The following is a 20,238-nucleotide window of genomic DNA, read 5'->3' as shown; positions in this document are numbered from 1 at the left end:
TAAACTTGGTAGGTCCTGTTATTCTCTCTGTCTCCACTCGTTCATTCCACAGACACCGATGGCTACTGTAAGCAGCTCTGCGTCACTAGTTTAGTGGCCTGCTTCCTTTTGGAGTAATTACGTAACCCTAACCCCATCGCCCCTCGCCTGCCCCTCCTCATCTGGCTTTTTACATAACAATTTCTGCTTGGCCTTTCCTTTTGCCGGTTTCCTACGTACTGCACATGCAGCCTGTGAATCGCCGTGCTACAAAGCGGTTAACCTTGGTCCTTATTATTTGTGTGAGCCAAGAAGGAAATTAGAAACTGAGGATGGGGGGACCCCCCCCCCCCCCCGACAGATCTCAATGGTCTGAATTGGATTACTGTGTTTCGTCCTGCATGCACTGCGGTGAAAACCCCTCGTCTTCATTTTACCAGACTGTTCCAGTATGATTCACTTTCTGGTTAAAGAGGATACGAACAAGATGCTGATTAACAACATGAGAAAAGCAATGGAAGGGATATTAAAGAGGTGCAGATAAATGACGCAGATCAAGTCACACCGGACACGTCTTTGAACGTTGAGTTAACGGTCCTCTCCTGTCTCCCCTGTCTGTCCCTTCACAACCGGAGTGCTTCACCTTTCTCTGAAACGTCACTGAATGCATGCAGTTCCCACCCGGCAGTTCTTTGCATGGTCCCCAAAAACAGCTGAATGTTGTGGTTATTAACCTGCTGCACAAACACTAATCCTGTGTATGTATCTGTTGACCCGCGGTGGTCGCCCTCCTCAATGCACCCAGCAGCTGGATCAGAACCAGCCTGAGAAGCTGTTGGAGGACCAGGAGAGGGTAGGTAGCAGTTTAGCTGTCATCCTGTTGGATGCTCATGGCTGTGTGTATCATGGATGAGAGATAACCTTTGTCTAACCTTTGCTTTGACAGTTTTCTTTTTTTTTTAGCATTTCCGACTGCTCCCTTTCACACGTGCAAAGAGAAGGAAGGACTTGCACAATATATTTCCCTTCCTCTTCTTTCAGTAATTCTGTTTATGGCAATGCGATGACATTACAGAGCATGATAAAAATCTATCTGCATTTTGATTTGAAGTAATAGTCCCAGCATATTGGTGTCAAACTTTCAGATGACATTCAGACAGGATATGATTGAGATTTTACTTTGAGACTTTATTCCCTCTCGAGACCAGAGAAACATCTTCAAACTACAGCTCATCTTACTTACTTACAGATCATTAACTTTCTGCCAGTAAAAGATGAGACTAGTGCTCGTCACACCGCCTGTATGAATAAATGTTGACCCCCAAGAGAATAACTATGACAGCGGAGCTTACGTAAAGCCCTGTTGTCTGTCAAGGACCACCCACGGTCAAAGATGATTTGCACATAATCACACACAAACACGCAAATCCCCTTTATTCTATCCCGTGGGAGCTTTGTCAGGTAGCGGATCTGCTGCAGTTGCCATAACAACTGCAAAATCGTGCTGCTGACTGCTCAACAGTGGATGAGTCACAGTGTGGGAGGACTGGCCCTCGGGCTGCCGAAGTGAAAACCAGGACCTCACACTGTCCCCCCCCCCCCTGGGTGACTTCCGCTCATGATAACCATAAGGACGCCGATCATGTGACTGGCTAAATCATAAGCTTCCTTTTCTGCACGCACAGTTTTGTTGTGCAAATAAAAATTGGGATTACATTTTTTAGATGTGGATTTTAGATTTGAGGAAAAATGGATTTGAAGTTCTTCCATAACTTTGGAGTCCGCGATGTGACGGTCCTGCCGGGTTTGGCTGTCTTGGTGTGCGTCTAAAAGGCATGTTACACAACATTTCCCCTGACATCATGTCATTAGGTCCTTCCCCTTGTTTTCCTCTCATAGGGCGAGGCACTGAGACAGATCCTGGTAAATCGTTACTATGGCAACTTCCATCGAAGTGGTGGGCGTAGGGACAGCCTTGCATCATTTAGCAATGGCCCCCTCAGTCCGGTAGGGCCGAGCAAACACCAATCAGGTAGGATGCTATTTCCACTGAGTGTTAACAAGCAATAAAACACTGATTCAACATCTCTGACTGAGCTGTTGCTGTGAAGCGTTAACCAAAGGCCTCCGTGCAAAGAGAAGCGTGACTTTTACTGGCTGTAAGACTACAACTGCTATCAGGGGGCCATAATTGGGATAAACCGTTTCCTGTCGGTCTGCCGAGTAGTTTTGTGCGTTTTGAAGGCTCTTCTTTCTCTGAATGACGCTATAAGGTTGGGTTTTCTCTATCTGCCCCTGAGCTGTTTATCGGCTCTGGAGCTTTGCCCTTTGAGCGCGGAGAGCACATCAGTCACATCACTCCTTGATAACGTGATCCTTGTGCTACTATCTGCAGTCAAAATATGAACGGAATACATCCCTGACCAGCGTTTGGCCTTCTATATGAGGTCTGGGTTTAGATGTGTAACGCTCATGGTGTAACGGTGTACTTGGGTGGCGTTCAGGTGCCACTTGTGTGTGCTGTGAACAGTCATTTTCTTAAAGACGACTCAATTGAGACCTTAATTCACGACACAGAGAAAGTTTCCCTGAAGTACCAGTTCCCCGTCCCGCCCATGTGCACTTATTAGTAGAAAAAATTTATTTTAAAAACAAGAAACAACAATATAAATCACAAATCAATAAAGTTGGCAGAGCAGAAACGAATAACTAAGACTGCAGGAGAATCAAATTCTTAAACCTTGATTTGGAACAGTGTGTGCCAGCAAACGAGACGTCTGTCGATCCGGGTCCTGTTGAGGAAGCGCTCCCTGAGCCGGGGCACAGGCGGTGTTTGCTTTTGTCCAGTCTTGTCTGGCTTGGTCTGGACTAGCTCAGGACATGGAAGCTTGTGTTCCCTGATCTGCAGAAAAATCCGCTTCTTTTCAAGTCGCCAAAACACAACTCCCAGTTTAAGGTCACTTTGGATTTAGCTTAGTGAAGTGTACAATGTGTACAAAATGTACAGCTTCAAATACGGAGATACACATTTTGTGTCAATAAAATCATTTAGAGTTTTGATCACTGAATAATTTATTATTTGTGGTGCTAACAACTAACTCATGATTTATTGTCAGTGTTGTATGTTTTATTATTATTGTAGTAGCATTATTATTTTCACTATTGTAGTAGGTTATTGTTATAGTATTACTGTATCACTAGTGAATGCGCTTTAGAACACAGTGATCTCACAGGCCCAACGCCTCGTCCATGCAGTGTTGATGCGGCCCGTGTGTTGCAGCTTTGGGGGTTCCCGGAGGCCTGAGTCGTGGGGAGATGAGCCTGGCGGAGGTGCAGTGCCACCTGGATAAAGAAGGAGCCTCTGACCTGGTCATCGACCTGATCATGAACACCACCAGTGATCGAGTCTTCCAAGAGAGCATTCTCCTGGCTATTGCTTTGCTGGAAGGTGGGAACACCACCATCCAGGTCAGTGAAGCCCACGTGTCTGAAAACTGACTGCAGCAACTCTCCATCATCCAATTTGACAATTTAACTGCCAAAAAATGTAACTCACCTACTTTCCTAACTTGTAGCTGATTAAGAAATATAAATGGCTGTTCTCCTGAGCCGCTCTCACCCCTCCGTCTCCATCTGTCTCTCTCCCTCTCTGCTGCCATGTCTGTGGATCCCTCTGCCTTTCCGTCCCTCCGTCCCTCTGTCCGTCTGAGTGTTATATAAGCACAGGGCTTGCATAATCAGGTTTGAGCGACTGCGGTGGAGATAATGCTCTGGCTTCCCACGGCTGCTGCAGCGCTACGTCACATGATCCGTCTGCGTTACATAAGGCCTGTGTGAATGAACAATGGGGAATGTCTCAGCCTTCAAAACATTCCAGTCTCTCTCCGGCTCTCTTGACGGCCCAAACTGGGTCATGCTGGGCCTCCGGAACTGGATCAGTAGGAAGCGTGTGTGGAGGGATGGGCAGCACGGAGGGATTGCAGAGAAGACGTTGCTCCTCTTACTCAAGTGTGTCCTGAAAAGGGAGGCTTCTGACGCAACATACACATTTTCACCTTTGTCCAGAATATTTGTTTTCTGGATAGTTTCCTCAAAGGTTTAAAGTGTAACAGACATTTCTTTTATAGTTGGCATCCAGAATAAAATGGTGGGATGTGTTTTGCGTCGGCAGCATGAGGTTTGAGTTTGTAAATCTAAAAATGGCTTCTGAACAAACCGCTTTGGTCACGGGAGAGAAAGCCGGCTGCTCTGTCCCCTCTGGAGGAAGCACGCCACGGGGATGCCAGTCGGCATTTGTAGCACGTTTCTCTGACATGCCTCACAGAGCACCTGTTGGACCTCGGATGTCTTCTCACGTAACCGTTAACTATTTACTCTTGACCCACATACCACATGGAATATTTCAGGACGACATGTAAAGTTGCTCGCACGTTCTCTCTCTCTCTGTGTAACGCCGTGCAAAGTGAATGCGCAGATGGGCTGCAGTCATGTATAACTGTCTGGGCGGTGTAGCATGGATGCTGATGTGACGGCCTCCAAGAATGTACTACAGGCGCATCTTACCAGTATTCCAAACAAACAACAACACACAGGCAAACTCTCATTCTGATAGGAAAGTTAAAAAAAGAAGGGGAGGCTGATTTGTAGAAAGAAGAAAGGGGGGGGGGGCTCGGGGATGCCAGTTTGGCAGCTCCATTTGCTTTGGGCAGCCTGACATGAGAGGGAGGGCGAGAGTATAAATAGCTCTTACATAACATCCCTTTGTTGATGCCAAGCGGTTGAACGGAAGGAGAGAAGGAAAAGCGCCCTGACCTTGTTTTTTTCTATTGTCGGCCACCCCCGCCTCGCCCTGCTCCTCTCTGTTTCACTCCTCTGGTTGTGTCTCCATGGATACAGACTGGCTGTGTGTTTACCCAACACTCGTCTACAGGGGCCCCTGAACCGCTCTCCTCTCCTCTCCTCTCCTCCCTGTCACCATAGCAATCTCCCGTCTCTCATGTCATGTTATTGCAACATCCTGCTGCTATAGGCTCAAGTTCTCACTGCCAGCGACCCTCTTGCATTTATCGCTCATGCGCTGTGAAATATATCAAGTCATCTACCCACGATCTTTAAAATGTAATATGCCTTGTTAGCATGATGCAGATCATCTCAACTCGGCACTGAAGTAAATATGCAATCTGGGATCTCCTTGAGAGGAGCGCTGCACTAATAAAATAACTGGCAGTGTGGCTTTGGACGTTGCAGAGTTTCAGAGGAATATTTTCCATGGGTGTGTCCACTGGCTTATGTGCCTTATGCCAGAAAAGTTGGCCTAGAAAATGTCAGTGGGCGTGTAAGTGTATGCCTGGTGTATAGGTGTGTATGTGTCTGTAATGGCGTCGGGTGGGCAGCGAGTGCCATCCCCTCTGTTTGCACTCGCTGTCGCTAATCCTCTCCCCGACTCTCCTTTCTGTCATCAAGTTGTTTATTGCAAGATGACCTTGCGCTGCAGGACCCCCCCTCCACTCGGCCCCACGCCAGTGTCACCTCATCCCTAGGCGTGTTGGCGGAGTGTGTGCGTGGAGGGCTGGGGTGGGGCATGGAGACGACCTGGAATCCCCCTTGGGGCGCGAGCACACGGCTAGTTCTGAATTCGCCTCTGCTGCAGTTGGGCTCCGGTTCTGCTCAGTGGAGTATAAGCTGCATATACGCGATCGTTTGCTTTCTTGATCGATCAGATTACACTGTGAGGTTATTATTCCAGTGGCTATAAACGGCTTCACACCGGAGTCGGAGAGACAAAGTGTTTTTAGCCTAACGGTTTCCTTGTGGCTACCACTTGTTTCCTCCAGTCGCCCAGTTTTACATCTAACCTGGAAAGACGGATGGTTATGTAACAGCTGGCCTAGATACAGTGTTATAACGCGCCGTTCTTCCCTCCCTATTTCTCTTATCCCCCCCCTTCTCAATCATGGACTCCCTTCTTTCCTCCTCGGTGTCAGTCTCTCGCATCGAGCTCGTTCTCGACCCCACTTAGCACCGTCTCAGCTTTTCTATCTGTGAGGACGTGCTTCTCCCGTTCATGTCATTTTCACACTGTTATTATCGCGAGGCCGCCTCTGCTGGCTGAAGCCTTTCCATAGGCTGCTGCAGATAGCAGCTCTTACAAAATCAAAGCAACATCCCTGTAGATCGGGACGGGGTGTTCTCGCAGGCTGGGAAGCGTTCCTGTTCCGTATGACCCCATTCCATAGCAATCACCACAGCATTTAAACGCTTGGATTTCACAAAGCCCGATTTGCTCATGGTGACTGATAAACCTGAAAATCAGATTCTACACAGTGTTATGTCATCTCAATAAACTGACTGATCAATGATGTAAATCTCATTAAGAACAGGGTGAAGAATGTTTCAATTTTTTGGCTAATTAAATTATCGACACAGATATGAATCTTTTGAAATAGATTACATTTAGAACAAGCAGCAAGTCTCACAGCTTTGACTGGAACATTTTGCTTGAATGACTGGCACGATCAATCAAGCAGAAACCCAGATCCATATCCGTGATCTTCATGTCCTCCTCTCCCCGTGCGCAGCGGTCATTCTTTTGCCGTTTGACAGAAGACAAGAAATCCGAGAAGTTCTTTCGGGTCTTTTACGACCGTATGAAACTGGCGCAGCTGGAGATCAAAGCCACGGTGACGGTGAATACCAGCGATCTCGGAAGCAAGAAGCGCGACGATGAAAGTCAGGACAGAGATGTCCCTGTTCGCAAAAAAGGTCAGAGGTTGTTACTCACGGCAACATGATCCAATGCATTAAAGTAGAGTTGTTGCCAACAAAATATGCTAAAACAATTTAGAACCTGGATAGTTAACCCACAGAAGATGGTCGAGTTCATCTGCATTGCATTTTGACTCTTTCTTTTTTTAGCCAGAGACTCGGCAGTGGTCATAACAGAGGATGCAAAAGAGCAACTATTAGAGGCCTCGTCTGCCACCAAGAAGGCCTTCAACTCCTACCGGCGTGAAGCGGACCCAGAGGACCACTTCAACTCGGCCGATGGCCAGCCCAGCGCTGGCGACAAGAACCAGGACGAGGGAGAAATCAGTTTCGTGATCATTATCATGCAGCCCATCCTTCGCTTCCTCCAGCTGCTTTGTGAGAATCACAACCGTGACCTCCAGGTGATGCGTCTCAGGCCTCTGACCTGATACAGCAGATCTTTTATTCATGCTCTTACTTCTTCGCTGCATCTTTTATCATCAACGTTTGACTCTCCACCCTCATTAGCGTGAGGCGAAAAGTTTGTTGCACGTATTTATTTGATTATTTAAGCCGTTTGTCTCTCATGCATTGGCCGGTGGGGTTTGTTTAGAGAGAAACAAAGTTGTGTTCCCATTGCTGCCTCGTGCAAAACCCAAAGGTTTGCCGAACACCATCCTGCAGGTTCGTTCATTATTTGGTCGACCCTGTGGCGACTCTATTTCTTCCCTGTCTTGTTCTTGTATTGGTTCTCCTCGTTTGTTACTGCTTTATAATCAGTTTGAATCACAACCACATCTCGGCTCGGCTCGGCTCTGACCCGCCAAACCCAATCCTCCTTGTGCTGCCAGAACTTCCTTCGCTGTCAGAACACCAAGAACAACTACAACCTGGTGTGTGAGACGCTGCAATTCTTGGACTGTATCTGTGGCAGCACCACGGGAGGCCTCGGCCTCCTGGGCCTGTACATCAACGAGAAGAACGTCGCCCTCATCAACCAAACCCTGGAGAGTCTGACGGAGTACTGCCAAGGTCCCTGCCATGAGAACCAGGTGACAGAAGTGTCCCACATGAGACTCACGACTCTGCTCTGATGCCCTCATTCATCCATTCGTATTTGCGTCTTCCAGAACTGCATTGCCACTCATGAGTCCAATGGAATTGACATAATTATTGCCCTGATCCTTAATGACATCAACCCATTGGGCAAAAAGCAGATGGACCTGGTGTTGGAGCTCAAGGTAATTCAATTCAATTCAGTTTTATTTATATGTAAGTAAGTAGGATGAAACTAAAATCGCGGGGAGATCAGCAGTTTTGAAATTGGTTGATTTGTTAATTCTGGCGTTATGTTATTGCCAAAAATAAGTATTACAACAACGACAGTAGTTTCCTTTCTCGCAGGATAGAATATCCCTAAAATACCATGAGTGCAAGAGCTTGGCATTCTGTGCCAAGACAAATAGCTCCAGAGAGGATTTTCCTCGAGCGCGACGGTTCGTGCCTGTTTTTCTTGGGAGGAGAAGCTGACGGAGCTTCAGGAGTTCACGGAGTTCTCGTTCCATTTTTTCTTCTTCTCTTTTTTTCCCTCTCAGAACAATGCATCCAAGCTTCTGCTCGCCATCATGGAAAGCCGTCATGACAGCGAGAACGCAGAAAGGATCCTATACAACATGAGGCCTAAAGAGCTGGTGAAGACATTCTGCTACGAGTGCAACGATCACCTGTCCAATATGGCCTGTCATCAATGCACAAAGCATAAAGGTTTGCGTGTTTGTCCAGGTGGAGGTGATAAAGAAGGCCTACCTGCAGGGAGAGGAGGAGTTTGAGGACACAAAGGAAGAGGAAGACAACGGAGAAGAGGACGAACACGATGCTGCTTCCCCCCGAAATGTTGGACACAACATTTACATTTTAGCTCACCAGGTCTGCTGTTTGTCTTTTGTAGAGTGTTGGTTCCCTAATTGCCTTGCAGCATTACGCCCACTATTTATGACCTCCAGCGAGGTGGGGGTATCTCATCGCCGGCGTTGGTTTGTCTGCTTGTCTGTTAGCAAGATAACTCCAAACGTTAGACGCGATTTTGAGGAAATGTTGGGAATGTTAGCAGGAACCGATGATTAAGTGTTGGTGATGACCCAGAAGAGATCCTGGATTATGGATCACTTTAACATTTTCCTTAACATCGCAGTCAATGGAGCGTCGTCAAAATGTGTTCCTCAGTACCCCGGTTGATGATTGACCGATGTTTATGGAATTTGACACAATCATGTAGGGCGGGGGGGGGGACCTCTTTCTCCCCACCGATGTGGATCTGATCCAGAGTGGAGTCAGTAAAAAAGTATTTTATTCACATTGAAAGCCATTTACAGATTCAAAAATCAGTTAAAAATACACATCAACTCTGATTTTTACTTTTCATGGTTGGTGCGTAAAGATACCAAGAACAATCTAGAACCTTTTCATGATGATCCAGATCACCATGTGGACGGTGTAAATCTGATTAGGAGGGGAACGAGCTGCTTGGCTGAGGTCTGCGCTCTCTATGTGCGTTTCTCGTCTTAAATTATAAGACATTTTGCACTTGTGTCTTTTCATCTTTCCAGTTGGCTCGTCACAATAAGGAGTTGTGTGTGATGCTCAGACCGGGCGGCACCAGCGGGGAGGGAAATGAGGCCTTGGAGTGCTATGAGAAACACACTGCTCAGATAGAGGTAACGGCACACGACCCCTGTCACAGACGCCGACCTGCAGGAGGCTGGGTATTTGCCCCATGGTGTTGTCTCTGTTCAGATTGTGCGACAGGACCGCACCATGGAGGAGATAGTGTTCCCTGTGCCCAACATCTGTGAGTTCCTGACCTCGGAGTCGAAGCTGCGGATCTACAACAGCACCGAGAGAGACGAGCAAGGCAGCAAGATCAACGACTTCTTCCTGCGAGCCGAGGACCTCTTCAACGAGATGAACTGGCAGAAGAAGCTCCGAGGTGTGCTGTGGCTGTGGCACGTAGAGGGCGGGGGGGCTACTAGGAATCATTACTTTGAGTTAAACGCGTCACTCCTCCGCTGAGAGACGTCTGACAATGCTTCCCCCGATATCTGGGATAGCGTACGAGGAAATCGGCTGTGTTCATCTTTATATTTATTGTCTTTCCCGTCAACTAATTGATCACAAGTGATGCCGTTGGCAATTATGTTGATAAGAACGAACGAGGTGACGGGGATGATGGGAGTAATCAGATGGTGGTGAGGAAGTGTGGAGCAAGTACGGGCAAATGCTATCAAGGGACATCATGATCTCGTGAGCTCATTTCCCTGCCGATGACGTGCGTTGGAGCAGATAAGTGATTAGCAGTGATTAGCTCACACCTCAGTCGGCTGCTGCCTGCATGTATGGAGGCTGGATGCACGTCCTGCAAGCCGGACGTCCATCTGGACCGGAGACCGACTATCTTGTCCTGCGTATTTGCTGCTATTGTGCACAAGATGTTTTCTTTCCACGTTAGGTTAGAGAGGTAAAGGGAGAAAGTCCCTGCGTTGCTTTCTGTTTTCCTCCAACAGCCGAGGACGCACCTTTTCTATATTTTGTGAGAGAAGCTTCACTGTGATTTAAATTGCCACTGACGTTGACAGAAGATTCTTTCTGTGGTGTCGTGTCCTTTACCAAATTCATCACTGTCCCCGTTGTGGTTTATATAAAACGTATTTCTTTATGACATGAAATAATTGAGCTATGATGAGTTCTCCATCTAAAAGACAGCTCAGTCGCGTCGTGCACACGAGAGTGATTTGAATCGAGCCTCTTTGGGTCTGGGATATTATAATTGACGTCTTCCTCACGTTTCACAGACACATTTGGGCTAAAGCCTGTTGCTGATGTCCAACGCCCCTCTCGGCCCCTCTCTGCCCCTCAGCCCAGCCGGTGCTGTACTGGTGCTCCAGGAACATGTCGGTGTGGAGTAACGTTTCCTTCAACCTCGCTGTGCTCATGAACCTGCTCGTCTGCTTCTTCTACCCACTGGAGGGGGTGCATGGAGGTCAGACGCACCACACGGCGTTTCGGTTGTAGAACCGGGACCCAACCCTGCTTACGTCATGTTACTCGAGTCTCTTTATCAAATGCTCTTTCTTGTCAAAATGCCTATTTTACATCTGGTCACAGTCCTGCTGCATCATTTTAAATGATCCAGTGAAGTATTTAATCATCTGAGGTTACAAACATGCAGTATTTTATTTTCAAGCTTCAATCAAACAGAGACCTACCAGAGTAGAACAATGAACAGTGTGCGTGTGTGTGTGTGTTTAACTACACAACAAGGCTCAAGGTGCGTCTTTTGCTGCGTAACGCACGAGTACACAACGGGAATAATGTCTGAACTGTGTGCAAGTCATCACCTCGTGAGACTGGAGCATGCGTAACTTTGGCCTCCTTCAACAGGCACTTTATGGCTCTGGGCTGCTTGGTATCCTGCCTCACACACACACACAGACACACACACACACGCACACACACACTGGTAGCTCTGCCGTTGCTTGGCGCTTTAGAATGAGGACTATATCTAAGTCTGAGTTGGTGAGCTCTGCCTTCACACATGAATTGACGGCCCAGTGATTAGCAGCTCACATGTTGCCTCCCCAACTGTTAGCTGAGCAGATGTTTGTGTGCGGTCATAAAGTGTCCCGTGGCCACGGCGTAAGCGCCTCCTCATCTCAGCCACATTACTGGAGCTGCATTTTGCTCCCTACTCGCTCCTCATGAATCTTTCAGCTGAGGTATTTTTAGAGATGGCTGTTATGTAAGTGGCACCTGTCATGTGATCTCCGCCGGGATTGGGAGGGAGCCGAATCTAGAGGAAGCGACGGGGACGCAGACAGGCAAGGTGGTAGAATAGGGAGTACGGGAGGAAAGGAGGAAAGGAGGAAAGGGGGAAAAGTCCTCCTCCTGCTTTCTCATCCACCACAACTCCCTGTTTTTGTAAAGTCGTCACTTCTGCCCGTTTCCTTGATTTTTTTCCTTGTCTTATTTCAACAGATTCATCTCTTCTCTTTCTTCTTTCCTCTCTCGGGTTTGTCTGTCACCACTACTTATAGCGTGCTTCCAAACACACACTCATTTTTTCCGTGTTTTAAGAAGTGGTGGATTCAGCCTGAAACCCCTAATTGGGACAATAATCCTGGATTCTTCCCAGGATCCAGAGAAGCATCGGGTCGGCTGCTGCCAAGCTTAGAACCACATGCACAAAAAAGTATGTGTTATATAACCAAAGTCTCACTCATGAAAGCCCTGAGGCTTGCCTGACAGGCACACTTCAGTAAGAACCATTTAAAAACCTGTTGATTCAGACACATCTGTCTCAGTTTCACCTGCAAACTGCACCGTCATTCTCTGCACATCCTTTAAAATTCGCAGCATGTGAGGAAGAATATGTGAAACAATTTTAAATAGGTGTTCTTTATAGTTTGCATGTGTGTTAACACGGTTGTGTGGCGTGTGTACGCATCCTCTGCAGTTATGCTGGATCCCCACCTGTCTGCGCTGCTGTGGATGGGAGTCTTGGCGATGCTGGTCATAGTCGTCATCATGCCTCAGCCGCTGGGCATCCGTGTGCTCGTCATCATCACCATTCTCCGTCTCATCTTCTCCGTCGGCCTAGAGCCCACCCTCTTCCTTTTGGGTGCCTTCAATGTGAGTTTTTAGGCTTAAAATGAACCCAAAGGAATCGCTGGAGGCGTCTTGCTATGCCCCCAGTTCTTAGTTTTGTGTTTTTGATGCTTTTGCATGAATCACTTTCTGTGCCAGACTCGGACAAAGAAAAAAATAATTTTTCAATATTCAAATGATTAATGATGGTTAATAAATTATTACATATATATATTGGCTTTGTCTTTTAGGTGTGTAATAAAATCATCTTCCTGATCAGTTTTGTGGGGAACCGAGGAACCTTCACACGAGGCTACAAAGCCATGGTGCTGGACTTTGAGTTCCTCTACCACCTCCTCTACCTCATCATCTGCAGCCTGGGGGTGTTTGTCCACGTCTTTTTCTACAGCCTTTTGGTGAGGGAGGCGCACATACGCCGCGCAAACACACGTGCTGAAAGTGACACCATTGCAGAAACATGCAAAAACCAACTTGAAATGGCTTAAGGCGGGCAGTTGAGAAAGTGATGAGATTTAAATCGGCAGGTTTTGGGTAAATGTGAAACGTTGAATCGCTCTGAATGCAGTTTTAAATCATGGAACGTTTTGGTGCCTTCGGTTCACCCTGCCACAAGCACAAGAACAATATGCTCCCCGAGTTAATCCACTACATGTTTATATATACTCTGATCTGATCATTCATTACATTAATTGTTCACGCTGTTTGTTAAACCGTTGCTCTGCCTCTGTAGCTGTTCGACCTCGTCTACAGAGAAGAAACTCTGCTGAATGTAATCAAGAGCGTGACTCGTAATGGACGCTCCATTGTGCTCACAGCCGTGCTGGCTCTCATCCTGGTCTACCTGTTCTCCATTGTCGGCTACATATTCTTCAAGGACGACTTCATCCTGGAGGTGGACCGTGTCCCCAACACGACTCTGAGTAAAGACGGACTGCTGCCACACAGTCTAAAAGATCACAGGTCATGGCTGTTATTTATGAATAACAAAATCTTCCTGTGTTCTAGAAAATGGAGCCAGTTTAGGCAGTGAATTTCTGTCTGTGGGGACGTGCCAGGGAGGAACGGGTGAGAACTGCACCATGGGAGACCTGCAGGAAGGTGAGACAACGGGCTTTATGTGGAATAAATACGTCGGTACTAAATCAGTATAGAAACATTATTTAAGTATGTGAATTTATCACATTTCTAGACAAGCTACAAAATATGAAAATTAGGAGAAAATTCAAAAAGAAAAGCCAAAAAAGTGTTGTAGTACACATGGGAAGGTTTGCTCTTGAGACGTGGCGAACTGGCAGTCAACTTCAGAGTTCACTTGAAATATCCAAAGTATCTCAGACATACCTTGTCAGACCACAACAAGTGAAAGGATTTTGCGGCGGTCGTACTTTTCTTTTTCGTTTTCCTTGAGGGCTGTGGTTTGATAATTCTGACTTTAGTTTGTGTGGCTTCCTCGGCTGTCACGTTTAGCCACAAAAATGTACATGGGCCTCATGTGAATCTGAAGTCCCAACAAAGGTTTAAATGTCTGGCTCCAAGTCAGGATGTGAGGCTAAAATAGAAAAACCCGCTTCATTTTTGTTTATTTCTGAATTTTATTTACATGATTCACTTTTGTGTTGAATAAAAGGCGCAAAACTGCACGGAAAGGAAATGTGCTTCTTTTTTGCAGCCTGGTAAATTATCGGACTGAAGTATTCCTTCCTGTTTCTGGCTCAGATTTGGGGGACAGCGTCGAGGGGGACGGAGACATGGAGAGGGCGTGCGACTCTCTGCTCATGTGCATCGTCACTGTCCTGAGTCACGGCTTGAGGAGTGGAGGCGGTGTCGGGGATGTTCTGCGCAAGCCTTCCAAGGAGGTACGTGCGGCGCTGACTGTGTGAACGTGTGCGAGGTTGAGCCGCTGATCCACGCAGCAGCTGCGCAGCTCATGTGAGCTGGCTGCGAGCCCACTGTGCTCAGGACTTGGGGGGGGGGGGGGGGGGGGTTTATGTGTGTGTGTGAGTTTCATGGAGGTTTCACAACGTCTCCATGCAGCTGCAGTGCCTCCCCCTTCGGGCACTAAAACTCAAAATAGCTTTCCACTGAATTCTGGCTCGGTTAGCCGATGATTTCAAAAGAGGATGTGGACATCGTCTTTGCATACTCACCGCGCAGTCATAGAAGGACTGCTAAAGGGTGTATTATTAAAAGCAAGCATGTTTATGTTGTGGTTATTCATTATTATTCATTATAGAGATGGTTATTTTCCAGTAAATTGGTTTGGTTAGTTCTGACTGTGATCACCAGGTTAGAGTGATTGTTGATCTCCAGCGGGTTTCACCAGGACTGTGACCTGTAGCAGGGGGGGGAGCAGGTTGAGAAGAGCCTGGACAGGTGTGAGGGGGCGTGAGAGGGAGGGTGGTGGAATGGCGCGGTCGTAAGATATGGAGGTGAACAAGTTTTTAAGAGGTACCTTGGCATTTCTTGACATTTCATTCCTCCTTCCCCAGGAGCCCCTCTTCGCAGCCAGAGTGATATATGACTTGCTCTTCTTCTTCATGGTCATCATCATCGTCCTCAACCTCATTTTTGGCGTCATCATCGACACCTTTGCCGACCTGAGGAGTGAGAAGCAGAAGAAAGAAGAAGTCCTGAAGACCACGTGCTTCATCTGCGGTGAGGCTTTTCAGCTCGTTTGTCAGTCGCAACACGATTTCTTGTAAAAGTCAACTTGTTCTTGGCATTATTTGATTAAGGACTGTATATTTTTATCGTGTACGTCTCTAACAGCGCACGTAGCTGGTTACCCTCCTTCCTGTTTTTTCACGGCTGCTGTTCCAAAGAAGGCTGAGTCATGACAGCTTCCAGCCGCTGCTCGCCTCCTTAATTTATGCTTATTCTCTCTCTCTCTCTCTCTCTCTCTCTCTCTCTCTCTCACACACACACACACATTCTCCCACTGTCTCATATACACAAGTTTCATTTTCATACCATATGTTTCATTTGACTTGCCTTTGCTCTGTCCCTGTGTAGCCTCAGCCACGTTTCCGTGTATGTGCATGATATATTGGACTTTAAATAAGTACGTGTTGCCGTGCAGCCGGTTCGCAGGAGCCCTACGTGCTAAACGTGCTGTGCATTGTGTTAAATAATGAGCACACGAATGAGGACAGCTGATCACCTGCAACATGCTCATGCAACTTTGGTCTTATCTAAACTTCCATCTGGAATCCATTACTGTCTGCAAAGTGGTGCAAAAATATCTCTTTAATGGACACAAAATCAAGTCCCAGATTCTGATTCCTCTGAGTGTAATGCACATTGTTTGATTCATTCTGAGGGAGACGCCAATGCAAAGATGTAACTAAGCTACTGGTCTACTTTCTCACCTCCTCCAAACTCTGTAAACTCTCGGTAAATGGTGTTTGTTCTTGCCCCTCGACAGGCCTGGAGCGGGACAAGTTCGACAATAAGACGGTGACGTTTGAGGAGCACATTAAAGAGGAGCACAACATGTGGCACTACCTGTTCTTTATTGTGCTGGTAAAAGTCAAAGATTCTACGGAGTACACAGGCCCTGAGAGCTATGTGGCCGAAATGATCAAGGTAAATAAAAAGCACTGACACGTTTCCATTTCTTGAGTTGATAGCGGGCGATGGTGGTGGTGGTGGTGGGGGGGGGGGGCTTCAGCTGTCAGCTTTAGTATCAGACCATGCAGCCTTACAGTGATGCCAAATGTAAATATAAAGTAAATCTGCTTGTCTTCTCTTATCTCAACTGATACGATTTAATGACACTAACAGAGTTTGGTAAAAAAAAAAAAAAAAAAAAGGGAAGCAAGACGGTAAATTAGCAGCAATCTAACAATAAAGCTGATCCCGGCACGATGACGGGAGTTGCTACTGAAGTGTCAGATTACTCAGCTTCATGGTCACTCTTGCAGCAATCATGCCTTGTAAGCAGGTTTCTGTGAAATCGATGGTTCTTGTCCCGGTGTCACTCAGAGTTCAGTCTTCATGTCTCGATTCCCAAATGCTCGCAGCCTCCCATTCTAACTTTATTGGCGCCTTGTAAAAGAATCACCAATGCAGCTGGTTGAAAGCGAATCGATGGTCGATATGTCAATCGCAGGAACACAACCTGGACTGGTTCCCCCGGATGCGAGCCATGTCGCTGGTGAGCAGCGACGGAGAAGGGGAGCAGAACGAAATCAGGAACCTGCAGGAGAAGCTGGAGTCCACCATGAGGCTGGTGTCCAACCTGTCCGGACAGCTGACTGAGCTCAAGGAGCAGGTGTGTGACAGCGTCTCCCCTCATGCCCCCCCCCCCCCCCCAACCCCATTTGGCCTCATCCAACGGGATGCTGCAGATGTGTTCTTCCATCAGGGTGTTATTTACAGCACACTCACAATCTCCACCACATTAAACAAGATAATCACACTCATGTCTGTATAAATGCTGTGTGAAGCTATACTATAAAATAACCTTACTTTTGCACAAGTAATACAAATTGATTAGTTTATATGGAATCAAACAAACTAAAGATTTTATTGGTTTTGGATGATAAATTCCCCCCAAAACTTCAAAACCACAACACAGAACTTTTACAATGCTTCCATAAATACTTCTAAATACTGCATTGTTTGCTGGCTCACATTCTCCGACTCGTGCACAAAGCATCGCTTCTTATTGCTGCTCGCACCAGTCCAGAGTCCAGACTACCTTTAATCTGCAGTTGTGCACTTTTACTTGAAGCCAGGTGAGATTACAGAGGCGAGCGCTAATGGAAACGCTAATGGCGTTTCTCTGTGCAGATGACGGAGCAGAGGAAACAGAAGCAACGCATCGGCCTTCTCGGTCATCCTCCTCACATGAACGTTAATCCCCAGCAGCCTGCCTGAGGGCCTTTCACGGCCACCAACTCTAGTGCCTGAGCACTCCTGACTGTGATAGGAGACTGCCAAAGCATGGACGTAGGTCGATGTCGCTGCGCTTCACCGGATGCTCCTGCGCTGTTGAGCGCCTGTGAAGTAGAAGTTATCTGAGTATGTTACTCGTGGTTGATAGTGTGGATGTGTGGGTGGCGTGTTCACCGAGTGCCTCGGGTCCCCGGGACGCCGGCCCTGTGAGTTCAGGAGATAGAATGTCTTTTGACTTCAGCTTTACTACCCAGAATGCCTTCTGCTTCGTACCTCTTTTCTATCACCATGCCAAAGGTTCGTCCTTTCTCCTGAGGTAGTATTCCTCTAGAACGACCTTGTATTGAAGTTTTAATCCTCGCTGTGACCCCAGTAAACTCGGGTCACGCTTTGATTTGTTCAAACGGTTTGACACATTAGTAAATATTTTTGCTAATATTTTTGCTAAAGGAAGAATTAATTATATGCAGTTTAAAAAAGAAAAACTATTTTTGGGTACTGGTATTTGCTTTTTTATGTTTGAAACAAACATCAACTCCAAACATCCTGAAAAGGTCGTGGAATTCACGTTTGCGAAGTTTCTCAATGCCGTTATAAAACCTGTGTGTTTTTTTCTGCTGTTTTTAATCTTCAGGGCAAAGCATTCGTTATCACTTTAATTAATATTTTGCAACCCAAGAAAAGGTTCTCGTTGTTCTAGGGCACTTGAGATAAAATGATTAAAGGGTACATTGAAACTAGATCTCAAGAGAAATACTGACCCATTTTCCTTCATATCAGTCTCAAAAATGAACCACATAGAAACTGCACGGCAGAAGGAGTGAATCGTGTTGTAGAAACAAACTTGTGGGATTCTGGGAGAATTTTTAAATTAGATTTAATATTTTTGTCTGCGCTTAAATATGTAACCTTTCATTTATTTAGTCCTAAAGCACTGATATTTTGTGTAACACTTAAATTATTGTTACATTTCGGTTTGTCACTGTAAAACATCCACAAGTGAATGAATGTGTGTATGATTTGGGGGGGGGGGTAAATACATGACATTTTGTAGTGCTGTCTGACCAAACTGAACGTTTCTAATAAATATGTGGTTTGTGTCCCATTCTGGGAATAAACAAGTGTGGTGGGTTTTTAAATATGTGTGAACAGAACTTGTGAAGATGTTGGCTTTTCTCTTGAAGTATATCTGGGCGAATGGTGACGGGTTTGTCTGCAATCCTGCTGTCCCATCACCGAATGGCCTCACAGACAACTAACCGTGTGCATTTGACTTCAGATTATTTATTAATCTTCACCCGGAAGGAAGCGTCCTTATCTTACAAACACATTGCATGATAAATGCATTAGTACTTTGACCGCATGCCGGGGCAACACATATTTAGATTTTATTTGTTCTTTTTGGGTCTTAGCAACCACAGAAGAATTTGGTTGTATCGAAATATGAATGGATAAAAGTTGTTTTTCCACAATATTGTTCAAAAGTAGACAAAAATAAAAGCATCCTTGTCAGAATTTTAAAAATGCCCACCTCGGAACTGTCTTGTATTTCCTTAGATTGTCTTCGAGGGGTATTTTGTTATTCACGTACAGCTGGATCGTAGTGCCGTGTGTTGTCTTCAGTGTCTAATCATCACATACCTTCTCCTCTAAACTCGTGACACGACTTCAGCTCAACTTGTTGGATTTGGTCCTTCATAGCTTTCAAGACCTTCGATTGTTTCTACAGAGTCTACTTTTCTCAACGCATTGAAAATCCATTTATCGAGGAATGTCCTGGAGCTGCTGCTACTTTCATGATGAATAATCAAATCACAATCTCCCCCTAACTACATCACCTAAATCATTTTTCTGTTATTTAAGTTATTGAAATCAAACTGAAAATTAAGCTCTGACTTTCAGTGTATCTTCAAAATGTATTATGGAAGTGTATGAAGATTTACAGCTTTATTGAATAATCTGTGTAGCCTCACATATCTTTGCGAGACTATAAAAATGAATAAAATGAACTTGAAATTAGTCAGTCAGCCCAAATAGCTCATAAAAGAAATCTCCCAAGAGGCACATTTATTCATCTATCATAAGAAAATCCTCAATGCACGGGCTTTAAATGGGGGGGGGGAACAAATGCAAACAAACAACAAAAATGATCAACATCACGTACAGCTCTAAAGCATATTAGAGCTGTACGTGTTTCCATCTCTATGGAGTTGTCATAGAGCTGTAATAGTTCTTATAGTGATTGTGACCAACTATTGTTGGGACACAAGCTACTTTTATTTTATATGTGACAATAAAAAAAAATGTAATTATGCTAGTGTGATTTTTAAGCTCTACGTGAACTCGTTTTCATCTTTTCTGAAGGTGAATAAATAATATTCTACATCAAGGGAAACGTTTGATAGCAATAAGCGCTGCAGTGCAGAACGGTGCAACATGCGTTTGCAGCCTGCAGCATTCAGCATGCAGCATGCAGCACGCAGCCTGCAGCATTCAGCATGCAGCCTGCAGCATTCAGCATGCAGCATGCAGCACGCAGCCTGCAGCATTCAGCATGCAGCCTGCAGCATTCAGCATGCAGCACGCAGCACGCAGCATGCAGCATTCAGCATGCAGCATGCAGCACGCAGCATTCAGCCTGCAGCCGGCTGCCGGATAACATGCCCTGAGCGCTCAGCGGGCTCCCGAGGCCATGAGCCGATCAACGTGACGGCTGGCACGGCCTCCTGACAACACGCACCTGCAGGCGCGCGTGTGTTCATCCCGTCCTGAGTCCTGACCCAACTTCACCTGTTTGGTGCAGACATGGAGATTATACCAGCTTGATATTATAGCTGTGTATTATCCCCCCCCCCCCCCTCTTCAGGGTATTTCCACGGCTGCTATGTTTTAATCCCCTTGTGCGTCCGTCCCGGGGAGCCGCCGCGCCGGTTCCCCGTCAGCACGTTTCAC

The 20,238-nt window shown here is 46.3% G+C and overlaps 1 protein-coding gene and 1 long non-coding RNA gene across 4 annotated transcripts in view; one reads left to right on the top strand and one right to left on the bottom strand.

The window, feature by feature from the left end:
* Positions 1 to 19,106, top strand: part of LOC137898213 (inositol 1,4,5-trisphosphate-gated calcium channel ITPR1-like) — a 42,808-nt gene extending 23,702 nt beyond the window's left edge. The window contains exons 39-59 of the mRNA XM_068742224.1: positions 785 to 832; positions 1,879 to 2,011; positions 3,260 to 3,447; positions 6,558 to 6,741; positions 6,895 to 7,148; positions 7,578 to 7,778; positions 7,857 to 7,967; positions 8,322 to 8,417; positions 8,509 to 8,652; positions 9,333 to 9,440; positions 9,520 to 9,712; positions 10,640 to 10,762; positions 12,236 to 12,411; positions 12,618 to 12,782; positions 13,118 to 13,307; positions 13,393 to 13,485; positions 14,104 to 14,243; positions 14,877 to 15,042; positions 15,812 to 15,972; positions 16,499 to 16,660; positions 17,182 to 19,106. Of these exons, the coding sequence (XP_068598325.1) occupies positions 785 to 832; positions 1,879 to 2,011; positions 3,260 to 3,447; positions 6,558 to 6,741; positions 6,895 to 7,148; positions 7,578 to 7,778; positions 7,857 to 7,967; positions 8,322 to 8,417; positions 8,509 to 8,652; positions 9,333 to 9,440; positions 9,520 to 9,712; positions 10,640 to 10,762; positions 12,236 to 12,411; positions 12,618 to 12,782; positions 13,118 to 13,307; positions 13,393 to 13,485; positions 14,104 to 14,243; positions 14,877 to 15,042; positions 15,812 to 15,972; positions 16,499 to 16,660; positions 17,182 to 17,268 (3,123 nt within the window). The 3' untranslated portion in view covers positions 17,269 to 19,106. The remainder of the gene's footprint in view (positions 1 to 784; positions 833 to 1,878; positions 2,012 to 3,259; positions 3,448 to 6,557; positions 6,742 to 6,894; positions 7,149 to 7,577; positions 7,779 to 7,856; positions 7,968 to 8,321; positions 8,418 to 8,508; positions 8,653 to 9,332; positions 9,441 to 9,519; positions 9,713 to 10,639; positions 10,763 to 12,235; positions 12,412 to 12,617; positions 12,783 to 13,117; positions 13,308 to 13,392; positions 13,486 to 14,103; positions 14,244 to 14,876; positions 15,043 to 15,811; positions 15,973 to 16,498; positions 16,661 to 17,181) is intronic.
* On the bottom strand, positions 13,034 to 20,230 carry LOC137898219 (uncharacterized). 3 transcript variants are annotated; one of them, XR_011105595.1, is made up of 3 exons: positions 20,027 to 20,230; positions 14,840 to 14,984; positions 13,034 to 13,475 (listed from the first exon to the last, which is right to left on the bottom strand). It is a non-coding gene; the product is annotated as an uncharacterized lncRNA (long non-coding RNA). The 3 variants fall into 3 exon arrangements; XR_011105597.1 differs by lacking the exon at positions 20,027 to 20,230 and adding an exon at positions 15,174 to 15,220; XR_011105596.1 differs by lacking the exon at positions 13,034 to 13,475 and adding an exon at positions 14,238 to 14,719.
* Positions 20,231 to 20,238: the final 8 nt, after the last annotated feature.

Source organism: Brachionichthys hirsutus, chromosome 8 (genome assembly GCF_040956055.1).
Source record: "Brachionichthys hirsutus isolate HB-005 chromosome 8, CSIRO-AGI_Bhir_v1, whole genome shotgun sequence".
In the NCBI taxonomy this organism is placed as follows: Eukaryota; Metazoa; Chordata; class Actinopteri; order Lophiiformes; family Brachionichthyidae; genus Brachionichthys; species Brachionichthys hirsutus.
This window is presented reverse-complemented; position numbering and strand designations above follow the sequence as displayed.